General features: G+C 52.4%; 4 protein-coding genes across 4 annotated transcripts; 3 read left to right on the top strand and 1 right to left on the bottom strand.

The window, feature by feature from the left end:
• The first annotated feature begins 179 nt into the window (after positions 1-179).
• PV09_06225 (uncharacterized protein) lies at positions 180-4771 on the top strand. The gene is made up of 2 exons (XM_016359826.1): positions 180-1006; positions 1162-4771. Exons 1-2 carry the CDS (start codon positions 538-540, stop codon positions 4557-4559), a joined length of 3867 nt encoding a protein of 1288 aa, XP_016212274.1. The 5' UTR covers positions 180-537; the 3' UTR covers positions 4560-4771.
• Positions 4772-4993: 222 nt separating this feature from the next.
• Positions 4994-6603, top strand: PV09_06224 (uncharacterized protein). The gene is made up of 2 exons (XM_016359825.1): positions 4994-5401; positions 5466-6603. The coding sequence occupies exons 1-2, from the start codon at positions 5306-5308 to the stop codon at positions 6333-6335; spliced, it is 966 nt and encodes a 321-aa protein (XP_016212273.1). The 5' UTR covers positions 4994-5305; the 3' UTR covers positions 6336-6603.
• Positions 6604-6845: 242 nt separating this feature from the next.
• Positions 6846-9901, top strand: PV09_06223 (V-type proton ATPase subunit A). The gene is made up of 5 exons (XM_016359824.1): positions 6846-7047; positions 7103-7181; positions 7235-8700; positions 8753-9326; positions 9478-9901. Exons 1-5 carry the CDS (start codon positions 6919-6921, stop codon positions 9813-9815), a joined length of 2586 nt encoding a protein of 861 aa, XP_016212272.1. The 5' UTR covers positions 6846-6918; the 3' UTR covers positions 9816-9901.
• A 660-nt stretch (positions 9902-10561) lies between these two features.
• Positions 10562-13072, bottom strand: PV09_06222 (uncharacterized protein). The gene has a single exon (XM_016359823.1). The coding sequence runs from the start codon at positions 12010-12012 to the stop codon at positions 11278-11280; it is 735 nt and encodes a 244-aa protein (XP_016212271.1). The 5' UTR covers positions 12013-13072; the 3' UTR covers positions 10562-11277.
• Between the last annotated feature and the right edge of the window lie 2233 nt (positions 13073-15305).

The raw sequence follows: 15305 nt of genomic DNA, 5'->3' as shown, positions 1-15305 counted from the left end.
CGAAGGAGTCCTGCAGCCAAGGGGCGAGAAATCACAGCAAAATTAATGCTTAGCGAGACTAGGTATGCCTTGAGTGAGCCTATGATATCGCCTCGTCATGCGTGGAGGGATATTTTAAGCATAAGGACCCTGGCGGCTCCAGCGCCACAAGCGCCTAATCCACCACTCGTACAACCCCCAACCTGCCAATCCGACAAACAAGCAAATCAAAGCGCAATGGAGTCTGGACGAAAGAAGCAGCCTGCCGAGAGACGACCTCCAACAGCACACGCCAACCGTCTCGGCTGATAGATGGGGAGATCTTGTGGTGGAAAGCCTTCTCACGCACATCCTTACAAGCTTTCACACAGTTGCCACAGATGTGGTTCGGGCTCGAAACCTTTGTGATTATCATTGGCGCCTACACAGCCAAAGCAGATTGCGCCAGACCGTTGTAGGACAAAGCCCGACACCGAGCGAACCACCGGTCGTTGTTTCTGGATTATGCAGCGCTGGGAGTCGTAGTTGCGGGACGACTCGAGGCTTGCTGCCGCTGCTATGGTTGACGATGGAAGATACATTCCACCGCCTCTACCTCCACCTCCTCCTGGGCCCCCTCAGCCGCAATCGTCGAGATCTCCGGGGAGCGCTGGAAACGAGCACTTTCCTCTACGACACGGTCCTGTGTCACCTCCTTCGGTGCTCTCATCTGTCGGCCTCCCCTCTGGATTCACTCCTGTGCATGCCCACCCGCCGGCGAGTCCCTATGCATATCGGTCGTCCGCTGTGACAACCGCTGCTCCTCCTCAAACTCCACTCTCCTCTCATGGATACACGCCAAGGAATTCACCATTGAGCCCTGGAGCTGACTCTCCGTCCTCTGCGACTTATAGAAGTCAAGGTGGCAGCACAATGATGGAATATAATCCTCAGCAATGGGCCAGAGGTGGTCCTACTGGCGGTGCTTACAGGCCGCATGCAACGCTCACAATACCTGCGGCACCGAGGCCGCTTGATGATTCTGGACGTAAGTCGAGGGACATCCATTTTGCAGAACAGAAGTGCAAGGGAGGAGGAAATCTCGGGATCTTATGTGGTTCACCGTTTTATATTTCCAGCTGTGGTTGGGCATTTGGTACAATCTGACTTCAGACATGGCTAACGTTATATTCTCCCTGGCAGAACCACTGGAATCACCTCCTCCGCCGTATACTCCAAACGAAGCACCAACGCCAAGCCAGCAGCTAAATGCTCGATCACCCCCACATCTGCAGACAAATGTACGATTGCCTTCGCATCTAACGAACGAGGTTGCGACACCCGTGAGTGCAATTACCATGGTAGCGTCACCCCTATCTACCCGAGCACGAGACGGAGCTCAAATGAGCTTTCCACCGCCACCGCCAAATTCTCAGCGCGATCGCTCCGCGTCGAGGTCGAGGTTTGGCCTCTCTGCGTTAACGAGAGGTCGATCAAGTGAAAGGTCAAATACCCCGCCTACAAATGCGATCGAAAACCTGCAGTATAGCACCAGGGAAGCTTTGGCAAATGCTCCAGTGCAACGATGGGACCATTCACGGCAGATCAGTTATACAGGCAGTCGGCAGACCGTGTACGTGCCGCAGGCTCCAGAACAGGTTTCCGTGCCGCCAGCCGCACGAAGATCTGCTTCTACCGGGACAATGAGCCACCATCACTGGGCTCCGAACATGACGCTTCCGCCTCCTCCAGGACCGCCGCCCTCGAATCCCAGCAATTCTCGGTCTGCAAGCATGACACGGGCAGGATCAAGCTTCGACAACGCCATTGCCGTGCCCTCTGCCGATGTTAACAATACGGCGGTCCCCATTATATCTGCTCCAACGCGGCGTCCCCCGCCACATCGGGGAACTCAGCTTGGTCCGGTTCCTCCCACTCCTGCGGGTTACAGTGAATTTCCGCAGTCGCCAATGCCTCCGCAAATGCGAGGAGGTTCGCCTTCTGGAAATCAAGAAGATATCCCTCCGGTCCCAGCGTTACCAGGTGCTCCGGAAGCTTCAGACGCAGCCAGCAACGTTTCCGTGCCACCGGAGACGTCAGGAGCATCTGGCTCAAGCGGGAGCTGGTCAGGCTCCCTGCGCCGAGAGCAAAGCGGGAAAGGAATTCGGGAACGTAGAAGTGAAAGCCGAGCTGCGAAGGATCGTGTTCCACATGAGGCCTGTGAGCCTGGTAGTTCCCAAGTTGGACCTGCGGATTTGATTCTCAGCCCAATAAGCAGTGGCAGAGGCATTACTCGTTCTGGTGCCATGAAGAAGAGCCGGACATCACCTATTGAGTCAGGAATGAAGGCTTCGCCGAAGGCGTCAAAGGTGTTGCCAACTCCGCCTCCGCATTCAGGTTCCTCGTTGAAGTCCCCCCAAGTTCAAACGGTACAGGCCCTGGACAGCGCTAGAACCATGCCGGGCAGTGCGAACACAATGCCTGAACCAGTGACTCAACTAGGCTCACACAGCTCGGGCAACCAACCCGAGTCTGGCGACTCGTTTGCCATCTCGTCGATCAAACGGCATCAGGAATTTGTGCGGAAAGAAGCCAGCTGCCAGACTGACTTAGAGCGCCTGCAGCTTTTTGCCGAATACATCGTGGCGGAATCTAGAATTAGACGAGACCAATACAGCGCCGCTTTTGCATCCATGGAGGCCGCAGATGTCTTGGATCTCACGAGGAATCTTTGGCGGTCCTTACAGCCTACATCTGCAGCGCCGCGGCCAGTATCGACAGAACCATCTTCTGCATCATCAATGCCGCGACCCGCTAGGAGCGATTCTATGGGCTCATTTATGTCCCTGAACAGTCCTATGTCAGGTTCACAGGCCAACTTTACGCCATTGACAGAACCGGAATCACCTGCTAGCATCGCCAGCTCCGCTGGTGATCCGAGGGAGCGTGGCCCATGGGCTAGGCATAAGCCCGTCCTGTCTCCAATCCCAAGCATGGCTATGAGCACTGTGCCGGATGAGGAAGACTCACGTGGACGTCCCGCAAGCAGATGGTGGGAATCTAGTGCTGGCAGCATTGGCGCCTCGCAACGTATCGAGCGCACAAAGCGCGAGTCCAAATTCATGGGCGTTTCACGAGACGCACTCGCCACGCTGCAGTGGCAGGACGAGCCTTCACCCTCTTTTCACGCCACACCTCGTACAGTTGGCGAATACCCAATTGAGAAGACTGGATGGCATAATGGGAACCAAGGGTCTTCCAGTACACCACGACACATTCCATCGTCTGTCCCAGCAACTCCAGATCCACATAAACTCGACGTTTCTAGACTGGTTACTCTGCCACCACCGTATCCACGCCACTACCCAGCCATGTCGAATAACCACCCGGACCTTGCTTCGGTCCGAGCCGTACTAGAGAGTACTCGAGACTTGGACGAAATCGTCAAGACCAAGGAAGAGTTCAACAGAAAGCTCTACGAACGCAGAGAACGTAAAAACCGCGAGGCGGCAGAGCGGCGCGGGCAAATGCGCCACAATATACAGGAACAGCTCTCTTTGGGTCAGATGACTTATGCTCAGGCCGCTGCTGCTGAGGAAGATTTCAATGCCGCCGAGGCTCGAACTGCAAACATGATCGTGCGACAGGAGTACGACGCTTACCAGCCAGAAGTCAAAACACCTCTCCATGCCCTGATATCTGAGAAGATCACGAAGTGTACTGCATGCATCTCTCAGCTTTGTGCGGGTCTGCAAACATCTGAAAATAACGCCGGCCCGAACGAGCCACAGGAAGAAGGCGATGAACAACCTGAGCTGCTTGAGAAGCTGAACTTGCTCAAATGGCTGACCGAAGCGCGAGAGACGCTTTACAAGGCCTTGGACGATCTTGAAAGTGAGAGCAATGAGCTGTACCGCGAAGTCATCGTCAAGCCTCTCCGCGATTCCGGCGATGAAGCCAAGCTTCAAGGAGCCCAGCAATTTTTTGACCAAGATATTCGAGAGAGGAAGACCAATTTCGAGAAAGCTGCCAACAAGCGATACGAAGAGTTTGCCAAGATCATCGAGAAGAACGTCACTCGTGGTGTGGAGGATCAGCTGAGTGCCTTTTGGGATATCGCCCCTGGCCTCTCCTCTGTGATTCAAAAGGTGCCGGAGGATCTCGATTCATCTAAAGGCGAATTTGATTTGCTCGTGCCACCATCAGAGTACGAGGAAAATCCGCAATACCACGAGCATCCGTGTCAGTATCTGTACACGCTACTTACACATGCGGAAAAATCAGCCTATCAGTTTATCGAATCGCAAGTCAACCTCATGTGCTTGCTGCACGAGGCACAGAACGGACTTATGGTTGCTGGTATTAGGCTCATGGAGAGCCAAAGAGCAGCCGAAGGCGAGGACTGGAGCTTAGTTCATGCAGAGATGGGCGAAGTCAGGAAGGCAGAGGAGCAAAGGCTCACCGCGGAGCTGAAGGAGAAGGTTGAGACCGTCGAGAGCCAGTGGCGCGAAGGCTTAGGCAGCAGTCTCGAAGCTGTCAAGGAAAGGGTCCGCGATTATCTGTACAGAACTGGCGGTTGGGACGACTCTCTACTTGAATAAGTGCGCATTTTCTTTCGTCTAATCCTTTGTACGGCCTCGATACTATTGCGCGCATGCTATTTCATAGTTTCTGTTGCTGTTGGAGATACCCAAAAGAGCACTTTATGAAAACGTTGACCATGACCTCTGAGCGTTTCGGATCTTTCGATTTGCTTTCTTACAAGGAACCTTCTTGGTACAAGTCTTATTTTGTAATGCATAATCGTCCTGCAACGTACATGTCACTGCACACGTCCTCCATTGCAAGCCAGCTAAACAAAAGTTCGATGTTTGATAAAGCGTGTGCCTGGCGAATAGCTTGCCGTCAAGTATATGCAAAGTGCTCCTAGAAGAATCTGTGCGTTTACTATCTGTATCTGCATCGATTCTTTTTGCGTTCATATGATGAGATGCGCTTTCTAGGCATGATACCCCTGTTGGATTGTGCATGAACCCCACCTGAGCAAATGTGTGAGAGGCCAAGACGACGGAAGCTCATGGTAACATCTCGTTTCGACACTGTCGCTTTGGAATCTCGGATGACTCAGATGCTTCCTGGCTGCACGCCAACCAAATCGTTTTTATACAGTCACAATCGGCTATAAGATTCTTGCGTCTGGAGGGACTTTCGTTAAGAAGAGGAAATTAGTTGGGAAGCTCCAGACTGGGAGCAAAGTTAGTACCAAAACGCGGCTCGAAACGTATCGTGACCTGCTTGTCAAAGCGTATCCGCTATATAAACGTTAGGTAGAGTCTGCTCGGAAACAATGGCGACGGATGATCGCGAATGCATTGTTCGACCAGCGAAAAACATAGATGAAGCGGCCAGGTTATGGTGGCCGTTCATGCAGGTCCTCGGCTGGGTACGTAACGCCGTCACTTAGTACAAAAGTTTGACAGCTCCAACGCTGAAAACCCTCCGTGCAGAACAGGGCAGAGAAAGACATCATCACGCACTACGCCGCGGCCACGCGTCACATTGGCCCCGCGGGCTGGCTACACGTTGCCAGCAAGTCCAGGCCAGACGAGGCACAAGGCTGCGTCGTGGCCTTCGTTTTCGACAACAAGACCGGCTGGGTTGGTTTCTTTTGCGTAAAAGAGCCTGTCCGAGGACTGGGATGGGGCTCGGCGTTGTTCAAACGGCTGCTCGAGGAGTTCACGAAGGCGGGCGTCGAATATGTGGGTCTTGATGGGGTGGAAGAGCAAGTCAAGACGTATGAACGAAGGGGATTCGTGGACACGGCGCTGGTGCGGCTGATGACGCGGAAGGGGGTCATGGAAGTGCCTTTGGCCGATGGGTTCGCGCACGCGAGCGGCCACGAAAGACTGGTGCCGCTTGAAGACATACCGACCGAGGTCTTGGTCGCAAGCGACCTGTCAATCACGGGTTTCGAGCGAAGCACTACGTGGTCCAAAGAGGCGCTGTTCGACCGCGACGACGCGTGGGGTCTGGCGCTGATCAGGGAAGGGGTCAAAGAGGATCTCGAGGGCTGGATTCTGGTGCGAAGCTGCGAACACGGCTTTCGGTTTGGGCCGCTGTACGCGCAGACGAAGCAGGACGCAAGGTTTCTGCTGCATCAGGCCATGTACAGACTGCAGGGGAGCAAGGGCGATTACATCGCGGAGGTGTGGCCTCAGAATCCGGCAGCTGTCGAGGTGTTCGAGGAGCTTGGCTGGGCGTGGTGTAAGATCGACTATCACAGGATGTGGTTGAATGGGAACGTTCCTGCCGCACAGCTGGCCGGCGGGAAGGCGGAGAAGGAGATGTTTGCCATCTTCGACGCCGCGCAGAGCTGAAGGACGTTCAAGTGCGCTGTGCCGAGTTTGTGCGTCTTAACCTAGCCTGTTGGCTCGCCGACTACGTGTCCATTTTTTTTTTCCATTCTTTGGAGATCGTGAAGGTCACAAGCCAAGGGGTTTGAATCAAGATGAAGAGATGAAAAGAATGGATCATGTAGTTGAAACAGACATTGACTATGTGTCAAGCTTGAATATAGTACAGTCAGTGCTAAAAGTGAAGAGCCACGCCAATGATAATGATGATGATGATGATGATGCTGATGGCGGAAGACGTCCAGTAGGTTTAATGGCGGCTATAGATGCTAGACATCACACTATATTATTGGCGAGACATGGATTTGCTTCAGAAGCTGATGGGAAACCGTAACAATTGCATAGATAAAGTCGACGGTTAAGTAAACATGGTAAAGGGGATCTCGCCTTGCTGCCTTTGTGCCTTGAAGCCTGGCTGGCCAAGCCTCCATGCTGGAGCTTCCCAAGCGTCATCCAGTTGGAGCTTTATCGCGACAACGAGCAACAACCCCCATCAACTACAATTTGAGAAACGACAGACAGCCTCCTTGCTGTCACTCTAGCCAATATGGCACCGCATCAGGATACATTGTTCCGCTCCGCGGACATGAGCCTGACGCAGTTGTACATTGCCAACGAGATAGGCAGAGAGGTTGTGAGCGCCCTCGGGGAGCTGGGTGTCATGGACTTTAGAGATGTATGAGGCACCTATGTTTTGATGTGTCTAGGAAAGCTGAAAACTTGAATCACAGCTCAACTCCTCCGTGTCGGCTTTCCAGCGCACATACACGCATGAGATTCGACGTCTAGACAACGTGGAAAGGCAACTTCGTAGGGACCACGTGCCAAGTCGCGATTTTGTTCAGCCGCTAATGTGTCTCAAGGATATTTCCAGGCGCAGATGGACAAAGCTGGTATTCCTATGCGTTCGATCTACGAGTTCGATAATGTCCTCGCCCCCCCCTCAGCCTCGGAGATCGACGAACTGGTAGACCGCTGTCAAAGCTTGGAGAACCGTGTGTCCTCGCTCAATGAGAGTTACGAGACTCTGAAGAAGAGAGAAGTTGAATTGATCGAATGGCGGCATGTGCTGTTACAGGCTGGTGGGTTTTTCGATCGTGCCCGCGGCAACACAGAGGAGATTCGACAATCGATGGACGAAAGCGACGACGCACCCTTGCTACGTGATGTGGAAGGAAGCGGTCAGAACGGTGACGCGGTCGGTGATAGATCTTTTACTGCGATGAACATCGGCTTCGTTGCCGGTGTCATTCCCCAGGATAGGATGGCTGCCTTCGAGAGGATTCTATGGCGCACCCTCCGTGGTAACTTGTACATGAACCAATCGGAAATCGACGAAGAGATAATCGACCCGGAGACAAACGAGGGCACCAGGAAGAGCGTGTTCGTCATCTTCGCTCACGGCAAAGAGATCATTGCGAAGATCCGCAAGATCTCGGAGTCGCTCGGCGCGGATCTGTACAGTGTAGACGAGAACTCCGAACTTAGACGGGACCAGGTCCACGAGGTCAATACTCGCTTAAGCGACCTAAACAGTGTTTTGCGTAACACAAAGCAGACCTTGGATGCAGAACTGACAGCTATAGGACGCACCCTCGTCATGTGGATGGTGATCATTAAAAAGGAGAAGGCAGTGTACCAGACTCTCAACCGCTTCTCTTACGATTCTGCAAGGAAGACATTGATCGCTGAAGCTTGGTGCCCGACCAGCTCCCTAGGTTTGATCAAGTCCACCCTCCAAGACGTTAATGATCGTGCTGGCCTCGCCGTTCCTACCATTGTCAACCAGATTCGCACCTCGAAGACTCCTCCTACTTATGTCAAGACGAACAAGTTCACCCTGGCATTCCAGACCATCATCGATGCTTATGGAACAGCTAAGTACACTGAAGTCAATCCCGGCCTACCTACCATCGTAACCTTCCCTTTCCTCTTTGCTGTCATGTTCGGCGATTTCGGCCACGGTATTATCATGACACTTGCTGCCTGTGCCATGATCTATTATGAAAAACGCCTCCTTCGAAGCAAGCTCGACGAGTTGTTCTCTATGGCTTTCTATGGCCGGTACATCATGTTGATGATGGGCGTTTTCTCCATCTATACGGGTCTCATCTATTGTGATGCCTTCTCCAAAGAGATTCCGCTCTTCAAGTCTATGTGGGAATGGCCGGAGGATTTCAAAGAGGGCGAAACTGTCACTGCGTACCGCCCCGACAGCGGCTACACGTATCCATTCGGCATGGACTACAGGTGGCATGACACCGAGAATGATCTCATCTTCTCCAACAGCTACAAGATGAAGCTCAGCATTTTACTTGGCTGGGCTCACGTAAGTAGATTTTGCCTTATAGTCACTTCCGGTTCGAACTAACTACTTTTAGATGACATTCTCTCTTTGCTGGTCTTATGTCAATGCTCGCCACTTTAAATCCCCCATCGACATTTGGGGCAATTTTGTACCTGGCATGATCTTTTTCCAGTCCATTTTTGGCTACCTTGTCTTCTGTGTTGTCTACAAGTGGTCCGTGGACTGGGTCGCTATTGGCAAACCAGCGCCGTCACTGCTCAACATGCTCATTTACATGTTCTTGCAGCCTGGTACGATCGAAACTCCGCTATACAGTGGCCAGGCCACCGTACAAGTCATTCTATTGCTGCTAGCCGTCATTCAAGTGCCAATCATGTTGTTCCTCAAGCCCTTCTATCTGCGTTATGAGCACAACAAGGCGCGTGCTATGGGATACCGCGGGATCGGCGAGTCGACGCGTGTCTCGGCATTGGATGATGACGACGAAGAATCGGGAAGCCCAACTCTCAACGGAGGCCGAGAAAGCTTCGGCGATGATGAGGACGGCGCCGCGCTCATCACGCAGGACATCGGACATGGCGAAGGAGAAGGCCACGAGGAATTTGAGTTCTCGGAGGTGATGATCCATCAAGTTATCCACACCATTGGTAAGTTGTCTCCAAGCCAAACCCTATGATTGGTACCACCAAATATTTCAAATTGAAATCCTCTCAACCGTAACACTCCGCACTGGTGCAAACCCACATGAAGAAACAAGAGAATAGCGTGCAAGTACAATGTAACTGACTATACTCGTAGAATTCTGCTTAAATTGCGTCTCACACACAGCTTCTTACCTGCGCCTTTGGGCTCTCTCATTAGCACATCAGCAGCTCTCGATCGTTTTGTGGAAGATGACACTTAATATTGCTTTTGGCATGACGGGTGCAGCTGCCGTGATCATGACGGTCGCGCTGTTCTACCTTTGGTTTGTCCTTACAGTCTTTGTGTTGTGCGTCATGGAGGGCACGAGCGCCATGTTACATTCTCTCCGACTGCACTGGGTTGAGGCAATGAGCAAGCATTTCATAGGAGATGGAGTGCCGTTTGTTCCGTTCAGCTTTAAAGTTTTGCTGGAGGAGGAACCAGTGGAATAATGCTTTTGTGTAGTCTGTACATAAACTCTGTAGGGATAGATTTTCGCTTCAACTTGCGTAGAAAATAAACAAGTCTACACCGGATACGTGTTCTCCTTTTCCTCTCTTCAGGGGTTGAGCACTACGAGCAGCGGAACTCCGCTGTAAGACGTTAGCCATAATCTACAACAAGCGTCATGAGTAGTTGGCAGGCCCCACGTAAGCCTTTAAATGAGACTGTGGGACGTGGTCGTGACTGGGAGGTTCAAGGCACATCTGAAAAGAGACAAGTCCAGGCCAACCATCGCTGATCGCTGACTGAAGTCCGCAATCGAAGGAACAAGGGGTGAGTTCGCCGCGCGCTCGGTTCCGAAATCAACCATGTGGATATTCATAGCCGCACTGCACTTTCTCTTACAGGCAAAAAACATGTCAGAAGAACCGAGCCTGACTTGGGCTGCTACAGACGATTCGAGACATCGTCGGGCCGTTGCTGTATCCATGCTGCAACGTTTCGGGAGACGAAAGCCCAGCAGCTGCGCCGGCATTCGTCTCGTCATGGAGTCACGAGCACAAGCGAACACGCACGGAACTGCACGTGGGCGTCGGATCCAAAGGCGGGATAAGGTGGAACGCTTTGGCCATAAGGATCAAAAGCATGAAGCCGGAGATCGAGCGTTCATGTCGAAAGCGCGTTGTCAAAAAAAAGATTAGATGGCATTCGACTGCGCTTGTCCCTTGCTTTTGTCGCTCTTTCGAAACGTTCTCTCTAATTGGGTTACCCTGCTGGAACGACTACGATAGAAACTGGCCTTGCGTCCGCAGAATCACGGCGTATTTGCGGCTTCGCTGTCTAAATTCGTCGATGTTAAGGTGGAAAAGGTAGTTAAGCTGGTGAATGTAGGATTCTTGTTCTACAAGAGAGAAAAAAAAAATAAGGTGAAATAAAATGAGACGAACAAAAAGAAAAATGCAGCGCTGGTATCGAGAAAGAAAAGACAGGAAAGACTCAGGCTTCCATACTTCCCCAACCGATTGAAGACAAGCATACGGAGGAACGAGAAGTTGGAAACTCTTCACAAATGTTAGGATCCTTCTGCAACTGTGCAACTCTTCGCAGTTGTTTCTCTATTGATAGCTTGTGAAGCTCGAGGAGAGATTGGGGGGGAAAGATGGCGTAAGGTGGAGATTCTCGAGCGTGCATCTGTATGTCTACTTAAAGCGCAAGAAGCTGACGCGAGAACGGCTCTCTTGCACAACGTCTCGGCTGGCTCCGCCAGTAGGGGCTACATGTCCTGATGTTTCGGGGCTCGGGCTTTAGGATTTGGTTCCTAGGTGAAGCCGCGGACATCGAGCACGCGCGGCCGTGCAATCAATCGAAGAGTGAAGCGAAGCATGGTGAACAACTAAGACGATAAAGGTCGGACCGAGATAACGTCTGTTTCCTGTGGAGGCCACAAAAACAAATTCGACCGATTCTGATTTAGAAGATCGAAAGGTCATCAAACTCCACCCGCAGACTTGATTGTGTCTGGGACGGCCCTCCATGTCGCCTTTCGTGTAGCGAAGGGGGAAAGCTGGCAGGTCGCGACGCGTAAACGCCAACGCGGACTGATTTGTTCTCTACCCCGTAGAAGAACCAGGTTACTTCGCGCATTTTTTTCCAACTCCCGTTTTCATCCTCGTAGTAGATCCAGAGAGCGTCGCCGATTCGTTCAAGCTTAACCTTCAGCTCGCCTCGAGCCGCTTGAGCGGGCGATAACGCTGTTGTTGTCCAGTCGGCACCGTCTGAAATCGCACACACGGAAGAAGCATGGCAGGCGTTGTTGCAAAACTCCAGGCCAACCTTGGCCCACTTTGAGGCTGGAGGTTCTTGAGGGTATGTTGGCGGAGTTCCGTCTGCGTTTTCTGGAGGATTGGGCGATGTACCTTGATGACTAGCTCCGGTCACTAGTCCTGGAGGCGTGCCGGCGAATATGACCAGACCAGCCTGGTCCCATTCTAACCTCCATTCCGCAGAGACGGTTACTTCCGCAGAGACAAAGGGAAATCTCAGACAGGTGAAGAGAATCGGTGCCGTTGCCGTGTCGGCTGCTGGAGGCTTCCGCCAGAGGTCTGTACAAGGTGGCGCGTACAGTTCAAACGCAGTCATCGACTCAGGGATCGCGTCTTCGGGCAGATTCAGGACCTGAAAGCAGGCCCTGCTTGGAGCAGGCATTGTGGCAAGCTGACCCACGGCAAAATACCCGAAGACAGTTCGATGAGGAAGGATATATCTTGATTATGGATCGCTGTTGAATGAAATATGCGTCTCAAACCCTACGCGTCTTTGGTCTTCCGCTGGATTCGTGTATTATGGGGGGTCAGCCTCGTGCTAGCCTGAAACTAGCGTTTTGGGCCGGCGGATTACTCTTTCGTCTGATTAAAGTGAACAGAACGTGGGAGCCGGAGCTGATTTTACAGCAAAGAGATAAATTTGGGATTTTTTTTTTCTTTTTCGTCGATCGCTCAAATTGACTCAAAGACGCTTGGAACTTTGGACTACTGCGTTTCAAACCAGTGCACGCGGCGTCCCGGCAAGTTTCGCGGTCATCCGCGAACGCGCGATGGTACCTTGGGAAATTTAACTGTGGTTAAGGGCAGAAGGACGGACCAGAAGATCGTGATGGTTGTCATTTGTTTTCGTCGCGGACTGTGAGGCCTGGCATGAATGAACGAAATTGTGCGCAGAGCAATAGACAAGGATGGAGGACCCGGCCTTTATCTCTTTTTCATGCGCTTTCCCATGGTAGTTTGAACTTTCCACCAGAATGCTCGTATTCCCACACATTTTTATTGAGCAGCAAGGGTCAGTGAAGCGACCGCCACTCCGAGGGATGAGGCGGCAGAGAGATGTCGTGCTGGCACTGACAGCCCGGAGGCTACGCCGTTAGGCCAGGGCAGCGTCCAACGGGCGCGCTCGTGGTGGTTGCTGGCTCGGAGAAAGCCTTCATTAGTGGATCGTAGCGAAGCTGAGCGAACTGTGCACGGCGATACGCTTCAGCATGTGTGTGTGCGACGGGTGGCCGGAAGAGTAGCTAGCTTGAAGTCAGCAGCCAAGCGTGCTGCGCAAACTGTGGTTTCGCGGCCAGAGCGGGATTCCTGCCCGCCTGAGCACGAGAAGGGTGGACGGGCGAAGAAGCATCGCGGTGCTGCCTCTGGCGCCCTCATAGGACGAGCGCACAATCGGCGGCTACAGCAGCCGCAGCAACTGGGAAACGCATCCAGGCGAGAATGTGCGAGGAGCCAGAGCGCCTTCAACCAGCTGCGTTGCAGCGCCCGAGGACGTGGCGGGGACGGCCGCAACCCTGTTCGACGCTCGCTCCTGTTGCCACCATCAGCTGGCTCGTCCCACGACGAACGCGGTGATCTGCAGCAACGTTGACCTGGTCTCAGTCCTACAGCGCGGCGTCCGGCCTTATTTCTGGCCTCACAGTGCTTTGGATCGTTCCGCGGCATGTCATTATTCTCCGAGTATACCGTTCGTTTCTCGTCCCCGTCTTGCCATCAACCCGCCCTTTCTCCACTGTGTGTACGTGTGCGTATATCAAGGCTGATTACGGAGTGGGCAATGTAGATTTGCTTGTGACACTCGCTCTCAGCTTCGCGTGTTTCGCTTCGTTCTCTACCGCGCTACGGACGAGCGTGTCTTGTCACAGTATGTGCAGCTTTTCTACAGTTGCAACCACCTTTGTGACCTGGACCAGGACGTCCCCTGCCTGCAAATGATGACTTTCATGTCCTTGATGAGCAGCAGATACACGACACCTCACCGTAGTTTCCCAGTAGAATAAAAGAATGTGTCAAGCGTGCAGATAGAGAGACGATCGTATCTTTTTTCAGCTCATATCGTCACGTGGGCATTATCAGCTTATGTCTTAAAGCCCATCCTTGACGAGAAATACGATGGCTATCGATGCGGCTTCAAAGTGTGAGCCCAAATTTGGACGACATTTAATAAGTTAGCAGTAGCGCGATTGCCTTCAGGATTAGTTTCGTCGAGTTCGTACTGTGAAGCAGACGTGGAACCAGCACAAGAATAAAAGTCTTGAGAAACCTAGACCAGAACATACGGTACCAGTCTAACATACCCTTAAAAGCATCCATCTCAACTTTGGCGCCACTCGCCTGCAGCTCCTAATCAAGTTTAACCCGCAGAAAAGCTGCCTGAAATGGACAATCACTGCAGGCTTACCTTAGCCAGCTCGACAAGGAGTCTTCCAAATCATGCAATGTTTGCATGGGGAGCAAGGGCTGTGCCAGTGGTAGAGCACAGCAATTGAGATTTTTTGAATACATTTCATGAATCCAAATCATAGAGGGTCTCCCCGAGGTAACATAACCCGACTCGATCACAACCTGAACATGGCAACTGAAACTCTCGCGGGTCACCCGCGAGTGCTCTTCGAGAAAAGTGCTACGAAGGACGTTGATCACTGCTTAGAGGGGCCGTTGAGACCTGTTTTGAACCAGAATGATGGAGAATCGCGGACGGGGGTTATGATGCGAGGTCCATGGGCTAGCGTGGATGGATCTTAAGGGACAAACGTATACCCCAACACTTATCCATTTTTGCTCATCACGCTTGTTAAACACACGCAATTTCACAGCCATCCCGTCGTCTCGGCGGCACAGTCGTCACGATTGCTGCCCTTCCGCCGGTGGCCTGGGGGATTCGATATAGCCAACAAGAAAGTAATATGATCCCCCACGGATGTTGTGCCGTATTACCACAGCGTCTGTAGCTTCATACGAGCAACACGCAGATTACTTTTAGATTCTTTGCATGGGCTGTTATGGACTCGGAATTCTGTCCGTGGCACAACAATTTCGTGAAGAGAAAGCTTGTCTGTGTAGACTGCTTCTGTCTCCCCAGCTGACGCAAGGCTCCGTCATCTGGGGATCTCGTTGAGCGCCGATCAATCACTGTCGACTGTGGCACTGACAGGGAGTTCCTCCAGCGAACTGGTTTCCAATGTTGACGTCTACGGCATCGCGAATCTCGATTTCTGCAAGGGTGTGATCGGCATAATCTCTTGCAAGGCTACGCGGAAGCGCAAGGGGCCTCCCATCTTAATTTCTAAATATTACCGTAATCACGGACACTGTACGATGCGATGGCAGCTGGATCGCGGATCATCGGGCGTCATCGCAGAGAGACGGTGGACGAGGATTCCATATTGGACCAGAAAGAAAAAACCAACAGCCGTTCAAGCATGTGCGTAGTTGCGGTTTCTGTCCTATCGTCTGCGAGTGATGCAGTGCGGAACCTTTCCTTGCTCATACGTCGATTCTCACTGTGAATTGATATTGTGATGCTCTTTACACGGATCCTTGACCTCCATCTGGCTGTGTAACATCCCTCAGACAGGTCGCTACGAAGGCGTGCGGGATTGAATCGCGTGAGATTGGCCCGCCCATGCCGAAAGGAAATTCCGCCGACTCTTCCTCGAGAAGGAGCGCGAGTTGGCC

Source organism: Verruconis gallopava (assembly GCF_000836295.1).
Source record: "Verruconis gallopava strain CBS 43764 unplaced genomic scaffold supercont1.21, whole genome shotgun sequence".
Classification (NCBI taxonomy): domain Eukaryota; kingdom Fungi; phylum Ascomycota; class Dothideomycetes; order Venturiales; family Sympoventuriaceae; genus Verruconis; species Verruconis gallopava.
The sequence above is the reverse complement of the archived record's forward strand: the minus strand, read 5'-3'. Positions and strand labels throughout refer to the sequence as shown.